The sequence below is a fragment of the Castor canadensis genome, chromosome 5, assembly GCF_047511655.1.
Source record: "Castor canadensis chromosome 5, mCasCan1.hap1v2, whole genome shotgun sequence".
Taxonomy (NCBI): Eukaryota; Metazoa; Chordata; class Mammalia; order Rodentia; family Castoridae; genus Castor; species Castor canadensis.
The window spans coordinates 22,218,138-22,237,332 of NC_133390.1; the positions used below are offsets into that span (position 1 = coordinate 22,218,138).

At 33.0% G+C, this 19,195-nt stretch overlaps 1 protein-coding gene across 2 annotated transcripts in view; it reads right to left on the reverse strand.

Moving 5' to 3' along the window:
• Positions 1-19,195, reverse strand: part of Ncam2 (neural cell adhesion molecule 2) — a 463,114-nt gene that overhangs the window by 193,239 nt on the left and 250,680 nt on the right. For both annotated transcript variants that reach the window (XM_020153019.2, XM_074072870.1), the window contains exons 3-5: positions 17,320-17,526; positions 15,312-15,455; positions 4,117-4,254 (exon numbers count right to left, since the gene is read on the reverse strand). In XM_020153019.2, coding sequence (XP_020008608.2) covers positions 4,117-4,254; positions 15,312-15,455; positions 17,320-17,526 — 489 coding nt within the window. The remainder of the gene's footprint in view (positions 1-4,116; positions 4,255-15,311; positions 15,456-17,319; positions 17,527-19,195) is intronic.

The window sequence follows — 19,195 nt, forward strand, 5'->3', positions numbered from 1 at the left end:
CTTGTCCCTAGCAGAGTTTCGCATTCCTCACTTCAATCCCTCACTCCATCCGTCAATGCTCTGGCTCTTCAGGATATTGATATTAGCTCCTTAAAGGCAGGTCATACTTGTTCATAGAAGAAGACATAATCTTCCGTGTCCTGACTCCAGGAGTCTCCAAACCTAGTCTCTAATCTATTTTTATCAAACCCGCAAAATAGTGTATTATAGTAATCGTTATTGGATTATTTTCACATCCAACATGGTTTTTTTTTTTTTTTGCTTTTCTAAATAGCCATCTGTCTGCAACATGTTTCTTCTCTTCTTATTCTAATAAATAACTTTTTTAATAATTACATTTGTCACAAATACCCAGGAACTCTCCTCTTTCAGGTACATTAGGTGACAGTTCTCATTATGAAATACTCTGTCAACATCCATTAAAACTGCTTAAGCATCTATCTAACCTCCAAGTAATAAGGGATTTAGTAAAAACAACTATTTTAACTTAAATTAAACACTAAGTGCCTTGTCAGAACTGATGCTGTCTTAGGTCTATTACAATTCCTAGCATGAAACATAACCAGTATTTTGTATATAACTATTGAAAAAAGATTATGAATGCAACATGGAATAATTTTAAAACCACTATAAAAATTAGAAGTTAAATTCTAATATTTTGGTGTCTGGCAGAGTGGCTCAACTAGTAGAGTGCCTGACTAGCAAGCATAAGGCCCTGAGTTCAAAACCTAGTACCACCAAAAAAAATTCTAATATTTTGATACAGTAATAGAGATTTATTATAAATAATCATCATCAGGGGAATATGGAAATGCAATATTTCTAAAACACTGATTTTAAAATGATTTTAGGTCACACTTTGTTTCATTCACCTGATTAAGAAACAAATAAACCATGGGAATTACTTTTTTATGCAATTATATCATAAACAACTTTAAAATATCAGCTCTTAGAAATATGATTTATATGGTATTCATACTATGGGCAGATCAGTGGACAATCTGCTTCTCATGTATAGAACCCAGGATAAAGGATTTCCTATTTGTGCAATGCAGTTTTATGGGAGATATAAAGAACAAGAGATGACGAAGAAACACCTCCTGTTTCAGGAAGATTGATCACAGCAATGATGCAGGCTACACTTGTTCATGTGCCATTGGTGGGAGGAAGGCACATGATCAGCTATGTGGACAGCATAATCCTCCACTGGAAGCACAGTACTTCACATGGCAATGAGCAGTGATGTATAAGCACTTCACCAAGGGAAGGTGATAATTATTGGTGAAAAACAATCACAGTTAATGTGAAATTAAGAACATGATAAAGGGTGTTAGGATAGAAAGATGGATAAACAGTGCTTCTGGCACTACAGAGAAATCTAGTAAAGATACCATCAACTAATTGTTGAAATAAAAGAGTACAAAATCATGCAATGAAATATGAGCTAAAATTTTTGCAATAAGCAAACAATAAAATAAAGAGCAGATATTAAAGGCTATGAATTCATTGGATGAAATACGAGGTAAAATTTTGCAATGAGCAAATATAATGAGCAATAGAATAAAGAACAGGTATTTTAACCAAACCAACATTTAACAAAGAAGCAGTGCAAAAATGGTGTTTTTATTTTATTAAATTTTGTAATCTTAAAATTTTCCTTGAAAAATCTTCATGAGATATTATAAGACAGGCATATTAAGGGAAATCTTTCAGAGAAGCTTGAGACTTAAAAGAAGAGAATAAGTAAGGCAGGAGTTAATAAAATTGGAATAGAATGATTTTCCTGGCTGAAATCAAAGCAAATTGTGAGAAAAGCACAGCTTTCTAATGGCATCAGCTTTCTGCGTCATTCAGAAAAGGATGCAATCTAAGGTCAATTTTGTGGACACAGTTATTTTGAAGAAAAAGGGGTTCCAGGAATTATAAAGTATGAAAGTTTGTAGAAAATGTGACTAAATAGCAATGTTTAGGCAAAGAAGGTCACATTTGAGTCTGAACACATTAGGATGGTTTCTTCTGGGGGAATCAGCCTGACACAGGCATGACATTTCATTACCTTCATGGCTGTTTTGAGTGGCATAGGATAAGAAGTTCCCGTACTTATCTTCTTATGGACTGTGTAATAAGTATCTATAAAATGCAGAACTAAATTCTTCAGTTTGAATGCTACTATGAGAGACTTGAAGATTCCGAATTTGAGTGCACACGGATGGCAAAATGTCCATTCCATCAAAATAAATGAAGTCATAAATACACAAGCACTGAGACATGACACTAGGAAACAGAGCATGAAATAAATACTATAAACAAGTATTAAGGCAGAAATTATGTCAGAATGGATAATAAAGCACTAACATGTGGTACATACATTTCCTATATAATAACATTTTTTAGTTAGTTAATGTTTTAGGTATAAAATATATAGATTTTATATGCATATGTGTATACAATAACATAAGAATACTGAATCAGTAAATATCTATATACGTTTACCTATAAATTCGCTTTTTCAAAAGAGCTTTATATGTATTAATATATATTATAATCCCCTTGCTCATAGAAGAATACTGAACATAAATACTTGTTCATTATTGTACATGGACAGTACGCCACATGTATTTCCACAAATCCTTTAGAAAACAAGGCATGGTGAACAGTTTGTCAATAATTAATAAACTAAATAGCCAATGTTTGTAACCTTCTTCATGTATAATGAACAGATATAAAAGATGTATATAGATATAGGTAAAGACATAACATACAGATATTAGTAGACACATTCATATTTAAGCCATCCTTTGTGCACTGAAATCGTTCCCCTGCATCGAATGTCAAATCCTCCACTGACTCTTAATATCTGGCACTCTTAATACCTCCAGACTATGCATTGCTAAAAAGAAAGCTGGATCTTATCTGAAGCACTGTCTTCCATGTGGCTGAGTATAGATTGCCCATGGCAGAAGAATTAGAGAACAGGCTAATTACAGAAGACTTCCTATGCCAGGAAAAATGTTTTTAATTTTGTCTTGAAGGAAATGTGAAGCACTGAAGAATTACCTGGGTTGGATTCTTTGATGAAGAGAAAGGTAGAACTGTGAGATTAAGAGCAGAGAAAAGCAATCCATGTAGAAAATAATTCAGAATCACATTGCTCTTGTAAAAAATATGATTGTGCAGAAAATAGAATATGTTTGAGAGATGTTAAAGAAATATAATGGGACTCTCTTCATAACAGCTTAGAAAGCCAAAATAAACGTGCAGAACAACTTTATCTATTTTGCATGCTGTTTTGTTAAAACATCAGGGAATATAAAGGAGAGGAAAGTTTGGAGGAAGAGATATCATCATAAAAATAATAAATATACATCATCATGACCTCATGAATTTAGTTATTAGTTTACATTAATACTTTACAAGTATTAATGAATTCAATTATCAAGTTCAGACAATGGAATCAATGTCAAATAAATTAAAGCAATAAAAATTGATATAATTAAATTATCAAACCAGTATGATACTGTTTTGCATTTGGCACTAAACTGCAAACCCGACTATGTTTATTTATTTTTATTTTGGTGGTACTGGGCTTGACTCAGGGCTTTGCATTTGTAAAGCAGGCAAGTGCTCTACTGTTTGTACTCTGGTTATTTTGGAGATGAAGTCTTGCTTTTTTTCCATGCAGTCCTGGATTGTGATCCTCCTGTTTATGCTTGCTGCAATAGCTGGGATGTCCATTATACCACCAAATCCAGCTTTTTTTTCATTGAGATGGTGTCTCAGTAGCATTTTTGCCTAAGCTGACCTCGAACCTTCACTGTCCTAATCTCAGCCTTCCATGTAGTTAAGATTACAGGCATAAAGCAAGTGTCCAGCAACAAAAAGCAATTTACAGGCTCTTTGCAAAGTGTTTGTAGAATGAGCACATTAAATATATCTAAGAACTTGATCTTGAGGCTGTCATACCATGTAACAGATACCATCAGAAAAGTGGGGATATTTCATCTAGGCAGAGAAGATATTTACTAGGGAAGGTTTGAATGTTGAGTTTGCAGTTGCAATTTTAATAAGCACATGGCTAAAATGAAAAACATTAGTCCAAAATCATTTAGTGCTTACCATTGACAATAACGATGATATCACGGAAGTCAATCTCTCCCCTTGCTTCCACTCTTCCTTCACATCTGTATATTCCTTCATCACTTTTATTGATGTTGAGAATCTGCAGATTATTGTTTGCTAATACAGTGAACCGATCTGGAAAGTAAATAAAGGGGAGGAAAAGATAAAAATTGAAGGTTCAGTCCACTGTGCTCTAAATTTCTAAGAATAAAAATATGGCATTTTTCTGACACTATCAAACTTCTCATCAACAAATAAATTCAAATTTGAAAGTAAAATGTAATTTCACTTTTTCCACTGTACGCTGACTTGTTGAACGTTTTTTTTCCTAAAATATATTCAAGACTTTATATCCACATTAAGTGGTTAGGCTATTATTTTTCCCTTGGCGGTTTGGATACAGAAATCATAATAATAATAAAAAAAGAACAATGTAAGGGATTAGATGTTGCTGACCTGAAAACTTTTGACTGCAAGTATGTAGAAACTAGGTTGTGGAAAACAAAAAATGTTATTGAATATCCTTCCCCAACAATAATTAAAGTAATAACTTTTCATACTCTGAGGAGGCAGCTAAATGTTACAATAATGCTGAAGTCACATAGAGAATATAAAATGTTTATGTCTTGAATAAATTTAGGAGTTTTGGCTGAACATAAAATAGTCATACGTAGTCATAAAATAGATTTGATTATTAATTTTATTTCAAGATTGTATTTTGTGTGTCTGTACATACACATGAATACAAAAATAAACTGGTTTAAGACATGTATCAACTGACAAAGTAAAATAATATTCTGTATTAGTATGAGAAGTTCAAGCAGCAAATCTGCTTAACATTATTTTCAAGTATGGACTTACTTATTATTATTGTAGATTTTTTGAAGTGCTAAAACTTTTTTGCAACTGAAAACAATTTAAATTTTATTTTTACTGTTTCTCTTATTTTTTATTATTATCATATTTTACAGGAGGTACATTTTCATATTTACACAAGTGCTTACTATGTATCTTTTTTTCTTTTTCTTGGGCTGTGGGTATATTCTTGCATTATATCAAATATATTCTACTTGAATTTCTAAAGAATACTCTCTCATATAGTCCTATTCTGAAAACTTTTGTAAGGGCACTATATTAAATTTTCTTTAGTCATGTATTCATAAATATCACTGACATAATTTTTTGACTGCATATGATATTAAAGATACATTGTTTAATAAGAGTGGCTCAGTGTATACTCTGAGCCTCTTGTTTAAGCAGAATTTTCACTATTTTAGTTTGTCAAATCTTAAAGATATGTATACTATGGAGGATAATCTTTTAACCTGTTCCAGTTTCTACTGCTCTTCCTCTATTTGCTGGCTTGATACAGATGTTAAAGAAATAATGAAAGTCATTCATGAAATAAGGTAGAGCTTCCAACACCTGAATTGCTAATTTAGTTCACAGGGTAGGATCCTGCTTCTATTCCTGCTGACAAAAGGACTTTGCATGAATGAGAAATAAAGTAACATAATACGTCATTCGGATTTTGGAGTTTCCTTACCAAAGAAATGTTTTAATGATAGGAGATACACTTGGGCCAGAAATAAAAATTAGATGATTCATCAGGAAATAGAAAATCATGGAAAGAGGTAAGCTCATAGTCACTTGTTGTCTAACAGATAACAAAAGAGGAATGTAAATGTATAGATTAAGAAGCTACCTTGGAAAAGAAATCTTGATTATAAAGTTACAGCCATATGCTTTTTCCCCTGGATGTGGAAACTTTTCTATAATGTTTATTTCTTCCTTTCATTTACCCAAAAAAGGAGACAGAAATGTAAAACACACCCTATCTCCTGGTAAATCAAAATTCAAAGATGTAATTTGCTCACCAAGGGAAAGACTGGGAGAAAGACACTCAATCTGTAAAAATCTGTAAACTGTAAGTCACAAGAAGTTCCAGAATGAACATGAGGACAATAAACAATCTCAAATTGCCTCACTGAAGGAGGAGCTGACTAAGCAGCTGCCACTGAAAGACAGGAAAAAAACTGGTGGTCCTTCCCAGCCCATCAAAATCAGCATATCCCTCAACAGAAACCTTAAAGGCAAGAAGAGCATGGAGTGAGATATTCCAGGCACTAAATGAAAATAACTTCAACCTTAGGACACTCTACCCAGCAAAACTATCATTCAAAAATGGTTCAATAAAAGTCTTCCATGATAAGCAGAAACTAAAACAATATCTGACTACCAAACTACCACTACAAAAGATTCTTCAAGGAGTTCAACACAGAGTAAATGAAAGCAAACAAAACTATGAAAACACAGGCAGTACCAAACCAAAGGAGAAGAAAAGAAAAATCAGAGAGTAACATGGATTCAGCTGCACACAATCAAACCCTTAAACAACAAAAACAACTAAATGACAGGAATAACCACATACCTATCAATATTAACACTGAATGCTAACAGACTTAATTGCCCCATCAAAGCACACCTTTTGGCAAACTGGATTAAAAAGGAAGATCCAACCACCTATTATTACAGGAGACCCAGCTCTTTGACAGAAACAAGCACTGGCTTAGGGTGAAAGGCTGGAAGCAGATTTAACAAGCCAATGGCCCCCCAAAAAAGGCAAGAGCAGCAATACTTATCTCAGACAAAGTAGACTTCAAACTTACATTCATCAAATGAGACAAAGAAAGACACTCCACACTAACAAAAGGTGAAATACACCAAAAGGAAAATAACAATTATCAATCTACATACACCCAAAGTCAGTGTAGCCAATTTCACAAAAAATACTGTGAAGGACCTAAAAACATATATAGAATCCAACACAGTGGTACTGGGAGACTTTAATACGCCCCTAACACCATTAGATAGGTCATCCAATCAAAAAATCAGTAAAGAAATTTTACAGCCAAATCATAGCAGAGATCAAATGGACCTTGCTAATGTCTACAGAATATTTCATCCAATTTCTGAACAATATACATTCTTCTCAGCATCCCATGAAACTGTCTCCAAAATTGAACATATTTTAGGGCACAATCCAAGCCTCAACAAATACAAGAAAAGAGAAATAATCCCATGCATTCTATCTGATCACAAAGCATTAAAACAACAGTAGAAAACATGCAAAACAATTGGAAGAAGAACAACAGATTGCTCAGTAATCAATGGGTTATTGATGAAATAAAAGAGGAAATTAAAAGATTCCTGGAAGTTAATGAAAATGAAAACATGACCTACCAGAACCTATGGGACACAGCAAAAGCAGTCCTAAGATGAAAGTTTATAGCCATGAGTGCATATATTAAAAGGACAGAAAGAGCTCAAATCAATGACCAAATGCTACATCTCAAACTCCTAGAAAAATAAGAAGAAACAAATCCCAAAACAAGCAGAAGGAGAGAAATAATAAAAATAAGGATTAAAATTAATGAAATAGAAACAAAAAAAACCCACACAAAGAATCAATGAAACAAAAAGCAGGTTCTTTGAAGAAATAAACAAGATTGAGAGACCCCTGGCAAACCTGACTGAAATGAGGAGAGGAAAAACCAAAATCAGTAAAACGAGAAATGCAAAAGGAGAGATAATAACAAACACCACTGAAATCCAGGAAATCATCACAGGCTACTTTGAGAAACTGTATTCCAATAAATTTGAAAATCTTGAAAAAATGAAAATATCCCTAGATACTTAGGACCATCCAAAATTAAACCAAAAGGATATTAGTCATCTGAATAGATCTATAACACAAAATGAAATTGAGGCAGCAATAAAAGTCTCCTAAAAAAGAAAAGTCCAGGACCTGATGGATTCTCTGCTGAATTTTATCAGACCTTTAAAGAAGAACTAATAACAATTCTCCCTATACTGCTCCATGAAATAGAAAAGGAAGGAACACTGTCTAATTCAGTTTATGAAGACAGTATTACACTCATCCCCAAACCAGACAAAAACATCTCCAAAAAGGAGAACTATTGGCCAATCTCCTAACTGACCATCGAAGCAAAAATCCTCAATAAAATAGGGGCAAACTGATTCCAACAACACATCAGAGAGATCATTCACCATTACCAAGTTGGCTTAATCCCAGGGATGCAGGGGTGGCTCAACATATGCAAACCTATAAATATAATTCAGCACATTAGTAAAAGCAAAGACAAAAACCACTTCATCATCTCAATAAATGCAGAAATAGCCTTTGGTAAGACCCAACACCAACTTATGATAATAGCTCTAAGAAAACTAGGAATAGAAGCAATATACTTCAACATTGTAAAAGCTATATATGAAAAAGCTATAGTCAACATAATATTTAATGGAAAAAAACTGCAAACATTTCCCATAAAATTAGGAATGAGACAAGGTTGCCCACTATCTCCACTCCTATTCAACATAGTACTGGAATTCCTAGCCAGAGCAATTAGGCAAGAAGAAGAAATAAAAGGAATACAAATAGATAAAGAAGCTGTCAAATATCTCTATTTGCAGATGATATGATCTTATATCTTAAAGACCAAAAAAACTCTACCCAAAAACTCTTAGACACCATAAACAGCTACAGCAGGATATAAAATCATCTTATAAAAATCATTATCTTTTCTACATACCAATAATGAACAAATTGAGTAATAATATATGGAAACAATTCTATTTATAATAGCCTCAAAAAGGTCAAATACCTAGGTGTAAACCTAACAAAGGATGTGAATGACCTTTGCAAGGAGAACTACAAACGCCTGGAGAAAGAGATCGAGGAAGACCACAGAAGATGGAAAGATCTCCCATGCTCATAGATTGGTAGAATCAACATAGTAAAAATGGCTATATTACCAAAAGCAATCTACATGTTTAATGTAATTCCTATCAAAATCCCAATAGCATTCATCACAGAGATTGAAAAATCTACCCTAAAGTTCATTTGGAAACACAAGGGACCAATGATGGAGGTATCACAATACCTGACTTCAAACTATATTACAAAGCAATAGCAATAAAAACAGCATGGTACAGGCAAAAAAACAAAGATGAAGACCAGTGGAACAGAATAAAGGACATGGATATAAATCCACACAGCTGTGCACACCTTACTTTTGACAAAGGCACCAGAAACATACAATTGAGAAAAGACAGCCTCTTCAACAAATGTTGTGTGGAAAAGTGATTATCCTTCTGTAAAAAACTGAAACTAGATCCATGTTTATCACCCTCTTCTAGGACCTACTCAAAATATATTAAAGACCTCAATATCAGAACCAAAACTCTGAAGTAAGTACAGGGCAGAGCAGGGAATACTTGGAAGTAACAGGTATAGGCAAGGACTTCCTCAACAGAACCCCAGCAACTCAGCAACTAAGAGAAAGGATGGACAAATGCGACTTCATAAAATTAAAAAGCTTCTTCACAACAAAAGAAATGGTCTCTAGACTGAAGAAAACACTCACAGAGTGGGAGAAAATATTTGCCAGTTACACATCAGACAAAGGACTGATAACCAGACTATAGAAGGAACTTAAAAATCTAAGCTCCCAACATCAATGAACCAATAAAGAAATGGGCAACTGAACTAAACAGAACTCTCTCAAAAGAAGAAATTCAAATGGCCAAAAAACACATGAAAAAATGTTCAGCATTTCTAGCCATAAAGGAAATGCAAATCAAAACCACACTAAGATTCCACCTCACCCCTGTTAGAATAACCATCATCAAATACATCACTAACAACAGGTGTTGGTGAGGATGTGGGGAAAAATGAACCCTTGTACACTGCTGGTGGGAATGCAAGCTAGTGCAACCACTCTGTAAAAAAATATGGAGGCTTCTTAAAAATCTAAACATGGACCTGCCATATGATCCAGCAATCCCACTCCTAGGATATACTCAAAGGAATGCAACCCAGGTTACTCCAGAGGCACCTGCACACCTATGTTTTGCAACATTATTCACAATAGCCAAGTTATGGAAACAACCAAGATGCCCCACAACTGATGAATGGATTAAGAATATGTGGCTCTTATACACAATGGAATTTTACTCAGCCATGAAGAAGAATGAAATCTTATCATTTGCAAGTAAATAGAGGGAAATGGAGAACATCATTTGAGCAAGGTTAGTCAGGCTCAGAAGACCAAAAATCGTATGTTCTCCCTCATATATGGACTTTAGATATAGGGCAAATATGGCAATGTGGTTGGACTTGGGTCACATGACAAGGGCAGAACACATAAGGAAGGAATGGGGATAGGTAGGAGACCCAACTTGAAAGTGTTTGATGTACCCACTGCAGAGAAGCTAATATAGAAACCTTAAAGCAACAGAGGTCAATATGGGAAGGGGATCAGGAACTAGTGAAAAGGTCAGGTAGAAATGAATCAATTTGGGTTGTAACACACTTGTGCATGGAAGCAATGCTAGTATCTCTCTGTATACCTATGCTTATCTCAACTAGCAAAAACACTTTGTCTTTCTCATTATTGCTTATGTCTTCTCTTCAATAAAATTGGAGAAAAGGGCAGAGCTGGTTCTGCCTGGAAGCAAGGGGGAGGTGGGGTGGGAGAGGGAAGGGGTGGGGGGCAAGGAAAGAAATGGCCTAAACAAAATATGTACATATGAATAAATGAATTTAAAAAAAACTCAAAAAAGATAAAGATCCAGAATGACTCAGAACTTTGAAAATCCATGAAGTTTAAAAGTCAATGAAAAGAATTACTATCAAATTTTGTGGTTGACTGAAAGTTTGAATAAGAAGTGATTATAAATTTCATGAAATTTCAAAATTATGAAGAATGCTCCTAATCATACCTAGATCATTACATTGCATTTTCAACTGCTAAAATATGTAACATCTTTTAACTATAATGCTCTATAATTTTTCTATTTTATTGGGATTAGAAAAATAATAAGACTTGGAATGGTCATACATGTTTGTGATACCAGCACTCAGGAAGCCAATGCAGAAAGATAGCAATTTCCAAGTCATCCTTGTCTACACAGGATTTGTAGGTCTCTATCCTACATAGGAAGACCCTTTCTCAGAATTTCAAAAAAACAAGAAGAAACAGGAAGAGGAGCACAATGAATAGGAATAGGAGAAGGAGAAGAAGAAGCAGTAGTGGTGGAGCAAAGAGATGCTATTTTAATCAGATAAGTGATGCTCCAAATATAAAAAATTTAAATCACATAATAAACATCTTTGATGGGCATAAATCAGTGTTTCTTCTAATTGGAAAATGTTAGTTTTAAATGGCCTTTTAAAACCACTACATTCACTAAGTGAGAGGAAATTGTTAGAACTTTAGGAAAACAATAATTACCTGCTAAATTGAAAAAAAAATGTTATTATATATGCTTATGTCTATCAAAATTTTCTTCAAATTGACAACAAACTATGTGAAAATTGCAGTTAATTTCCAAATGTGTGTTTAAAGTCCATGCAGTGTTGCTAGCAAATTATCAAACAAAGAACATCAATGATCTAGAGTTCCAGAAAGCATTGCATGCTTCAATTCATCACAAGTAACTGTGACGTTTTGGAAGTATTAACTATCACAGATTCTCTATTTTCTTCAGTTATAAGAAAAACAATTTTGATTATCAGCTAGAAAAATACATTAAGTCAGGTAATACCCAATGAATTGTCTGTTTTATTCTTCTTCAGGTAAATTATTTTAGAGTCCTTTATTTTTTATCGCATTCTATATCTAGTACATGGTTTGCCTCATCTATCTCATTACTATCTATATGACACACAGTTTTTGTTTAAATCAGACTATTGATCTGAGTTCATTCTTTTTCTGTCTTCCAGATATACCTGTTTAGAATGGTTGTAAGTACGTTGGTATCAGACAGTTTAAAATTTACCTCAGGATCTCTACCTGCTTTTCCCTTGTTGGCCTTTGTAAGTCTTTACATGGAACTAATTCTCAGGGCAAATTCCATAGATTATGGATCTCTTTTTGCAAAGCAAATTCCAAATCATCTTTGAGATTACAATTTTCTTAAATCTGCACCACCAGTAAAATCTTATGTACTGTCACTTCTGTCTGTAATCATCACTTAGTCTACTTTTCTTTTCTAAGCAATAATTTCTTTAGAATCTGAACTGCTTTCAATGCCTTGAGTTTTGTCTTGAACTCTATCCAAGTAATTATCTTCACTGAAATATTAATAGGCTTTTCAAATACATATTTAGACCATATCACTGTCTTCATTAAAATCCTTCAGTGATATCCAACCTGGATAAGTTCACAACTCCTTAGCAGAGATGTCAAAGCCATGTTGACTTAACTCAGTCTTCCTCCTTTCTCATTAGTCTTTGATTAAATAAACTTTTTATATATTTGTACTTGTCTAAATAATTAAATTGTATATATTTAGAATTTAAAGTTATAATGAGCTTATTTCACTTCATAGTATTCCATCCCTGCTATCTTTTACCACTGGGCCATTACAAGTCTTGCATCTTCATCAAAGTCCTTACCACCCTTTTCTGGCTAATCTTGATTCACATTTAAAGGTTATTTTACCTCCTGGCAGGTGATTTTTACAGTCCCTATCCTAAAAAGCTGAACTCTTCTTTCTTACTCATACTTTATTACTGCAATTTCCACAGACACAAGTACCTTTTTTTCACTCATGCATCTATTTATATTTCCCTTTAGACTATTAATATTTTGAAGGCAATGAACTTGTTTATCTTGTTAACTATGAATCAATACCATCTAGAATTCTAGAGGGCATATACTAAATAATCAATAACTATTAAATGAGTCTTTTATACTAGAAGCAGATTACTAAAAATTTATTAAATGCAATGATTTTATCCATAATTTGTGAAAGTTCTTCAATTAGATTTTAAACAAAGCATTAATGAAATTTATGAGATAATTTTAAGACTGTCAACTGTTAAATGTCTTTCTTTCAAAATGATGCTGAAAGTCAGGATTTTTTTTTTTACAACAAAATGTCACTTTCCATTCCTACAATCTTGGGTTGTTTAGCATATGTATCTCCTTTCACTGAGCAACATGGGAAAACTCTATCTAAATCACTCAGTATATCTGCCATGCAATTACTATCAAAAGCATAGATAGTAAGATGGACATTTCCCCTCCTTCATTTCAGGTAACAGTGAGGGAACAAAAAGCTATCTAGATCCTCTCCATTATTTTGAATCTCTACACACATTTTTTCAGTTACTAACCCAATCTGATTCCATCAGCTGTAAAAAAGGAGCATATAAAATATAATGAGATAAAGAATATTATTTCTTATAAATCCATTATAAATGTACAAATGGTTTCATAATAAACTATGTGGAAGATCTTCAAATATTATAATTAGAACCAGTTTGACCTTCCTCACAATTCTCTTTAATACTTAAATATTATAGAAAAATAAACATATTTTTTTTGCTAACTGCCACGCAGCTCCCTGTTAAGTTTCTTGTCAATTTATTTTTCTAGATATAAGTTACATGCTGGTGATTTTGGTAAAACTTATTCCTAATATTAAAAAAATTCAATAAGAAGAAATGAGAAAGAAATAATATTTATGCCATTTATTGAGAACCTGAAATATAGCTAAAGTTTATTCATTTACTTAAAAAATACACTTAATCATGCCTACTATGTTAATTACAATTTAAAACCTTTGTTTGAAATGGAAATAAACATCATTTTTTTACAGATGGAGAATATGAATTAGTAGCATAGCAGTTAGAAATTTTCTTTAATGCTGCAGGATAAGGAAAAAGTATAAACAAATGGAATTCCAAATTTACCTTGTTCCATCATATATGCAGGGAAAAATATGCAAACTATCTCACAGTCCTCCATTACAATTTCACCTGATTATCAGTCTTTGATTTGTTTAAGCTTTTGCTCTGTCCATCTTTTTAAAAGTATAATTCATTTCTAATCCTTCTTGCAATTAAGGTCCACAGTAAATGAGATGTAAATCTGAACTCAGTTTCAAATGATCTGAAAATATTTAAACACTTATATGACTCATATAAGAAATATCTTTTCTTTATGATTGAAGGGGACAAAAATTTACTTAAACAATTTCATAACAAAATATAGAGCAGTTACACTAAATAAATAGAAGGAAGTTAAATGTTATTTCTCTTTAACTTATGATGAAAACAATGAGCACCTTCATGTTGAACTGACAATTGTTGAATATGCCAAGCTCAGGAAAAGTCCTAAAATAAAAAATTGACTATTAAAAATAATTATAATACATCCTACCTATATATTTAAAAATATATACTCTACTTCATCTCTTGGAAACACAAAACAGAATCTGCCAAGGTGTAAAATAATTTAAAAGACTCAATTATTTTCTACCTCTCTGCTAGGCAGGTACATTGGAAAATACTCTAAATTGAAAATGCTCCCTATGCACCGTGCTAAAGGAGAATAATGTAAGCAAATTATGTTTTTAATTTCAGGTGTCATATTATTCTGGGATTTTAGCTGAGTATGATTCAAAAATCAGGAAGACAATTTGAACAACTGCTTATTTTTTCTATTATCTACATTCCTTACCATAATATTTAGAACATGTAAGTATCTTTGAAAGAACCATCCCAGAATATTAAGTAGAATGTTGAATATAAATTATATTTACCAGCAGTGAACTAATGGAATCATGTTTGAATTATAGTATGTAAAATAGGCTTGTACTAGCTTCTACTCCTTCACTTACTTAATATTGTTTAGAAAAGTATTAGTATTTCCTTGAAACTAGTCAGAAACTAGTAAAAAATTTTTTTAAATCTAAGGGTCAAACCACTTGTCATAGCTGGTTAGCTCTGTCACCAAAGAAACCATAGACTGCACGTGACTATTGAGCATGGTTGTGTTCTGATAACATCTTACGAAATTGACGGAGACCTTGAATCTGCCACATTTCACCAAACTTTAGTCTGGAACTTTATGCCTCTTAACATAGTTGTTTGACCTTAAAGTGAACAATCGCATTTTCTTTTCTTTTTCTTTGTTAGGTTGGGAGAGGGTCTCCCTGTGTGGCACAGGCTGTTCTTGAACTGACTTTCCTCCTGCCACTGCCTGCAGCAATGCTACCAACAACCCCTACATTTTCTTTAGTAAGCCACACAGCCTCAGCATTTTTAAAACTTGCACTGTTTTTAGAACATATAAGTAGGGAGTTACCAAAATACTAACTGTCGGAAATGGCGGTGACTTCCTCATTCTGATACAACCAGCTGACAGCTGGTGCAGGTGAACTGCTAACCTGGCAGACCACTTCTGCATCTTCTCCTTGTTTGAATTCTTGGGGAGATGCCACTTCTTTGAAAGTGAGTTTTTCTGGACCCAGAAAACAAAACAGATAATAAATTATATCTATTTATCTTAATAACACATTCTAAACTCTTATGATTATCCATGGTGTGGTACAGTAATTAGGTAAGCCTTTTAAAACCTTAAACCATATATACATGTAAGTAATTGTAAAAATGATAAAGTAAAAAGGGAAAAAATAAATAAACAAAACCTTAAACCACATAAACCAATTCCTCAGCTAATAACTTACCATCTCATTGAGAATAAATTCAAAGTCCTTATACTGAGTACCACAATAGTTCCTACAAGAGTTGGAGTTCACACCAAAACTCATCCCAATTTCCCTTCTTTTGTGCTGTTGCAGGAACACTTTCTTCCTTGCATCTCTCAATAGTCCAGAGTTACTGTTGCCTGTGGGACTTGTACTCCCTAAAACTCATTTAGATTTCTACCCAAATTCTTCATAAATCAATGTACCTTCCCACTCCAACATTCCCTATCGTACGACATTTCTTTTATAAAAATTACTATTGCTTATATATATGGCATCTATGTGCTTGTTACAGATTGTTTCTTATATGTGATTTAGAACAGCACTGCATAGACACCACTTAGTATGTTGAATGAATGCATGAAATTGGGTTATCATGCTTGACATTGATGTTTTGCCAAAGCAGTACATTGTTTACACCCACAAAATTGAACCTTTTACCTTTACAAATAAAACAGCAGAGATCTTCCTTTGCATGACTTTAAAGAAGGAAAAATCTTTACAAACACCATTCTATGAAATGACAACTTTAAGGTAATTTTTGCTCTTTGTGAAATAAGTGATCATATAAATTGAGAAACCATTTTTTTTCTGAAGGAGTTTAATATAACAGGAATAAATAAGCTAAACCAATAAACTAACAAATTGCCCTGGTTATCAGACCAGAAGTATTACTGTGGAGATGATATAACTTTTTCCCTATATCCTACTTCTATAATAATAAACAACTCACAGCTATAAAGAGGTGATGGCTTGTGAGGTTATATCATAAAATTTTGTACATTTTTTTATATTAGTACAAGGGCTAACTACTATTTGTAAAACATTATTCTAAATACTTTATGCAGTATTAGTTAAAGTGGTCCTCAAAACAAATTTATATGCATCATGTAGATATTATTACATCCATTTTATAGATGGGGCAACTGAAGGCTGAGAAGTGAGGCCATTTGCTCAAGAACACAAAAGTCACTGATAGGCCTGATTTCAAATCCAGGGAGTCAACAGGTTTCACACTGATCCCAAATAGGTTAATGATTTGAAAATGTAAGAAATAGAAAGGGACATAAAAAAAATCCATCTGAAGCATAAAATAAAGTGTAACAGTGGAAAATCTTGTTAATGAAAATGCTTCGGGGGTGAAAATCCTGACAAGATACAATTCTCTACTAGATTCATTTCCAGGTTACTCTCTGGCTCTTTTGTTCACTGGCTTTTCTCGTAACCCTTACTTTGGACTAGTCAAAACTGTGACATGTACAGTGGCATATGTCCCACACGCAACTATTTTTTAAGGTGAAAAATTAGACCAAATATATTTCATACCAACAAATAAAATACGATTATTATTGCTAAAGGACTGAGAAAATTTTAAAAATTTGTTTATAATATTTAACCCACAGTATTCGTTGATTTTATATGCTTACAACTCGTATAGCTATACTAAAATACATATAGGAAAAACACTGATAAGCTGGTAAGATTTTAGAACATTTTTCAGCACAACATAGTTCGTTCTTGAATGTCAGTTTTTATTAGTAATCACATTCTATTTTGTCTGAATCCTTTGTAAGGGAATGAAATTTCAATCAACTAAAACATAAATACAAGACTTACGGTAAATTTCCAAAACTACTGTAGCTTCTTGTGTCTGTCCTTTGGCATCCGTTGCTTGACATCGATATATCCCTGCATCTTCAATGTTTGCATTGTAGATGATTAATCGTGACCTCAGGCTCTCCTTCTGCAGCATAACCCTCTGTGTGGATATTATCTTCTCTCCTTGAGGATTAAACCAATCTATACTCTCAGGTTCACCAATTGCTGCAAGGATCCAAGGAAAAGATGTTTGAAAATCTTTCAATGGTTTGTTTTGGCAGTGACATTTACTATTTTGTAACAATTACAGCAATTTGCAAAAAAATGTAAACAGAAGACTATACACATGAAAATCATAAAAAATTGAAAGTAAACACAAATGTTGACACAAATGTTCATCTTTGTGGAGGACTCAATCCTGCCTAAATAAGCAAACGAAAACAATTCCACAGAAAATTTCCTATATAGTATTTAAGATGTAAGAGTTGCAACTTTGTTAATAATTTATGAATTAATACCACTTAAAAAACTAAAATTGTCTGAGCAGACATTAAACACCACTTGATAGATATGTTTGAACAAAAACACGAATACCAATATGATTTCACACGTTCAACTCTCTTTGCTAAGGTCAAGAAAATATTTGCTATATTGTAAAATTTTCTGTAAGTGCCACAAGTTGTATACCCACCCAGAACAAAATTTAAAAAGGAATGAAAACAAAGTTTACAAACTAATAAAATGAACTTTAAATAACAGATTTCTGTCCTTTACCAAAGGAAAAGGTAATTATGTGATCATGTATTATTACAATCATTAACTATTTTATGACATGTAAAGAATAAACAGGACCAGAAAGTAGAGAAAAACAAAAGATAAAACAGTATTTTGTCCAGTAAAGCAGAAATTACGAAAAAAGGAAATTTTTTACAGAACAAAGGTGGCTTTTGATAATTCTGAATTTTGAATTATTTCCTAAGTTGTTAAAATTGTAAAAATAAATCATTTTTAAATTGCAGTCCTAATATATTTACCCAACTGAAATGAGTGGTTTTATCATTTTAATCTAAAATTATTAACTCTTTAATCATATGATAATGAGTGTGCATTGAAATGATACTTATCTTGCCCTTAACGCAGAGAAACTAAAGCAGATACCTTAAAGCAACTGAGGCCAATAGGAAAAGGAGACCAGGAACTAGATAAAAGGTTAGATCAAAAAGAATTAACCTAGCAGGTAACACCCACGCACAGGAAATCAATGTGAGTCAATGCCCTGTATAGCTATCCTTATCTCAACTAGCAAAAACCCTTGTTCCTTCCTATTATTGCTTATACTCTCTCTACAACAAAATTAGAGATAAGGGCAAAATAGTTTCTGCTGGGTATTGAGGGGGTGAGGGAGGGGGCGGAGTGGGTGGTAAGGGAGGGGGTGGGGGCAGGGGGAAGAAATGAACCAAGCCTTGTATGCACATATGAATAATAAAAGAAAAATGAAAAAAAAAAGAAATGATACTTATCCTGTAGGCCATTATAACCAAATGTTTAAGTTTTCCAATTCAGCATCTTGGTTATTAACCACTTCATGAAAGTTAAAGCTTCTTGTGTTTCATTTAGTTACCAAAAGGATATATTTGCCCTAATTACTCCAGGGTTAATTTGTGGACACAACATACCCTATTAACTCAAATGTATCAAGGACAGAAATATAGAGATAACTAGCATTTACAGGACCTCCATGAATAAAATTGTTCCTTATCATTTTATTTCTGAAATAAGCTTTTAGAAAAACTTTCTTCCTTTTTATAACAAATTAGAGGGACTGAAAAAAACTATTAAAAAGTTTAGGTAAAATGTTCAGTGGATTTTAGCAATGTTATCTCTCAGTTTTAGG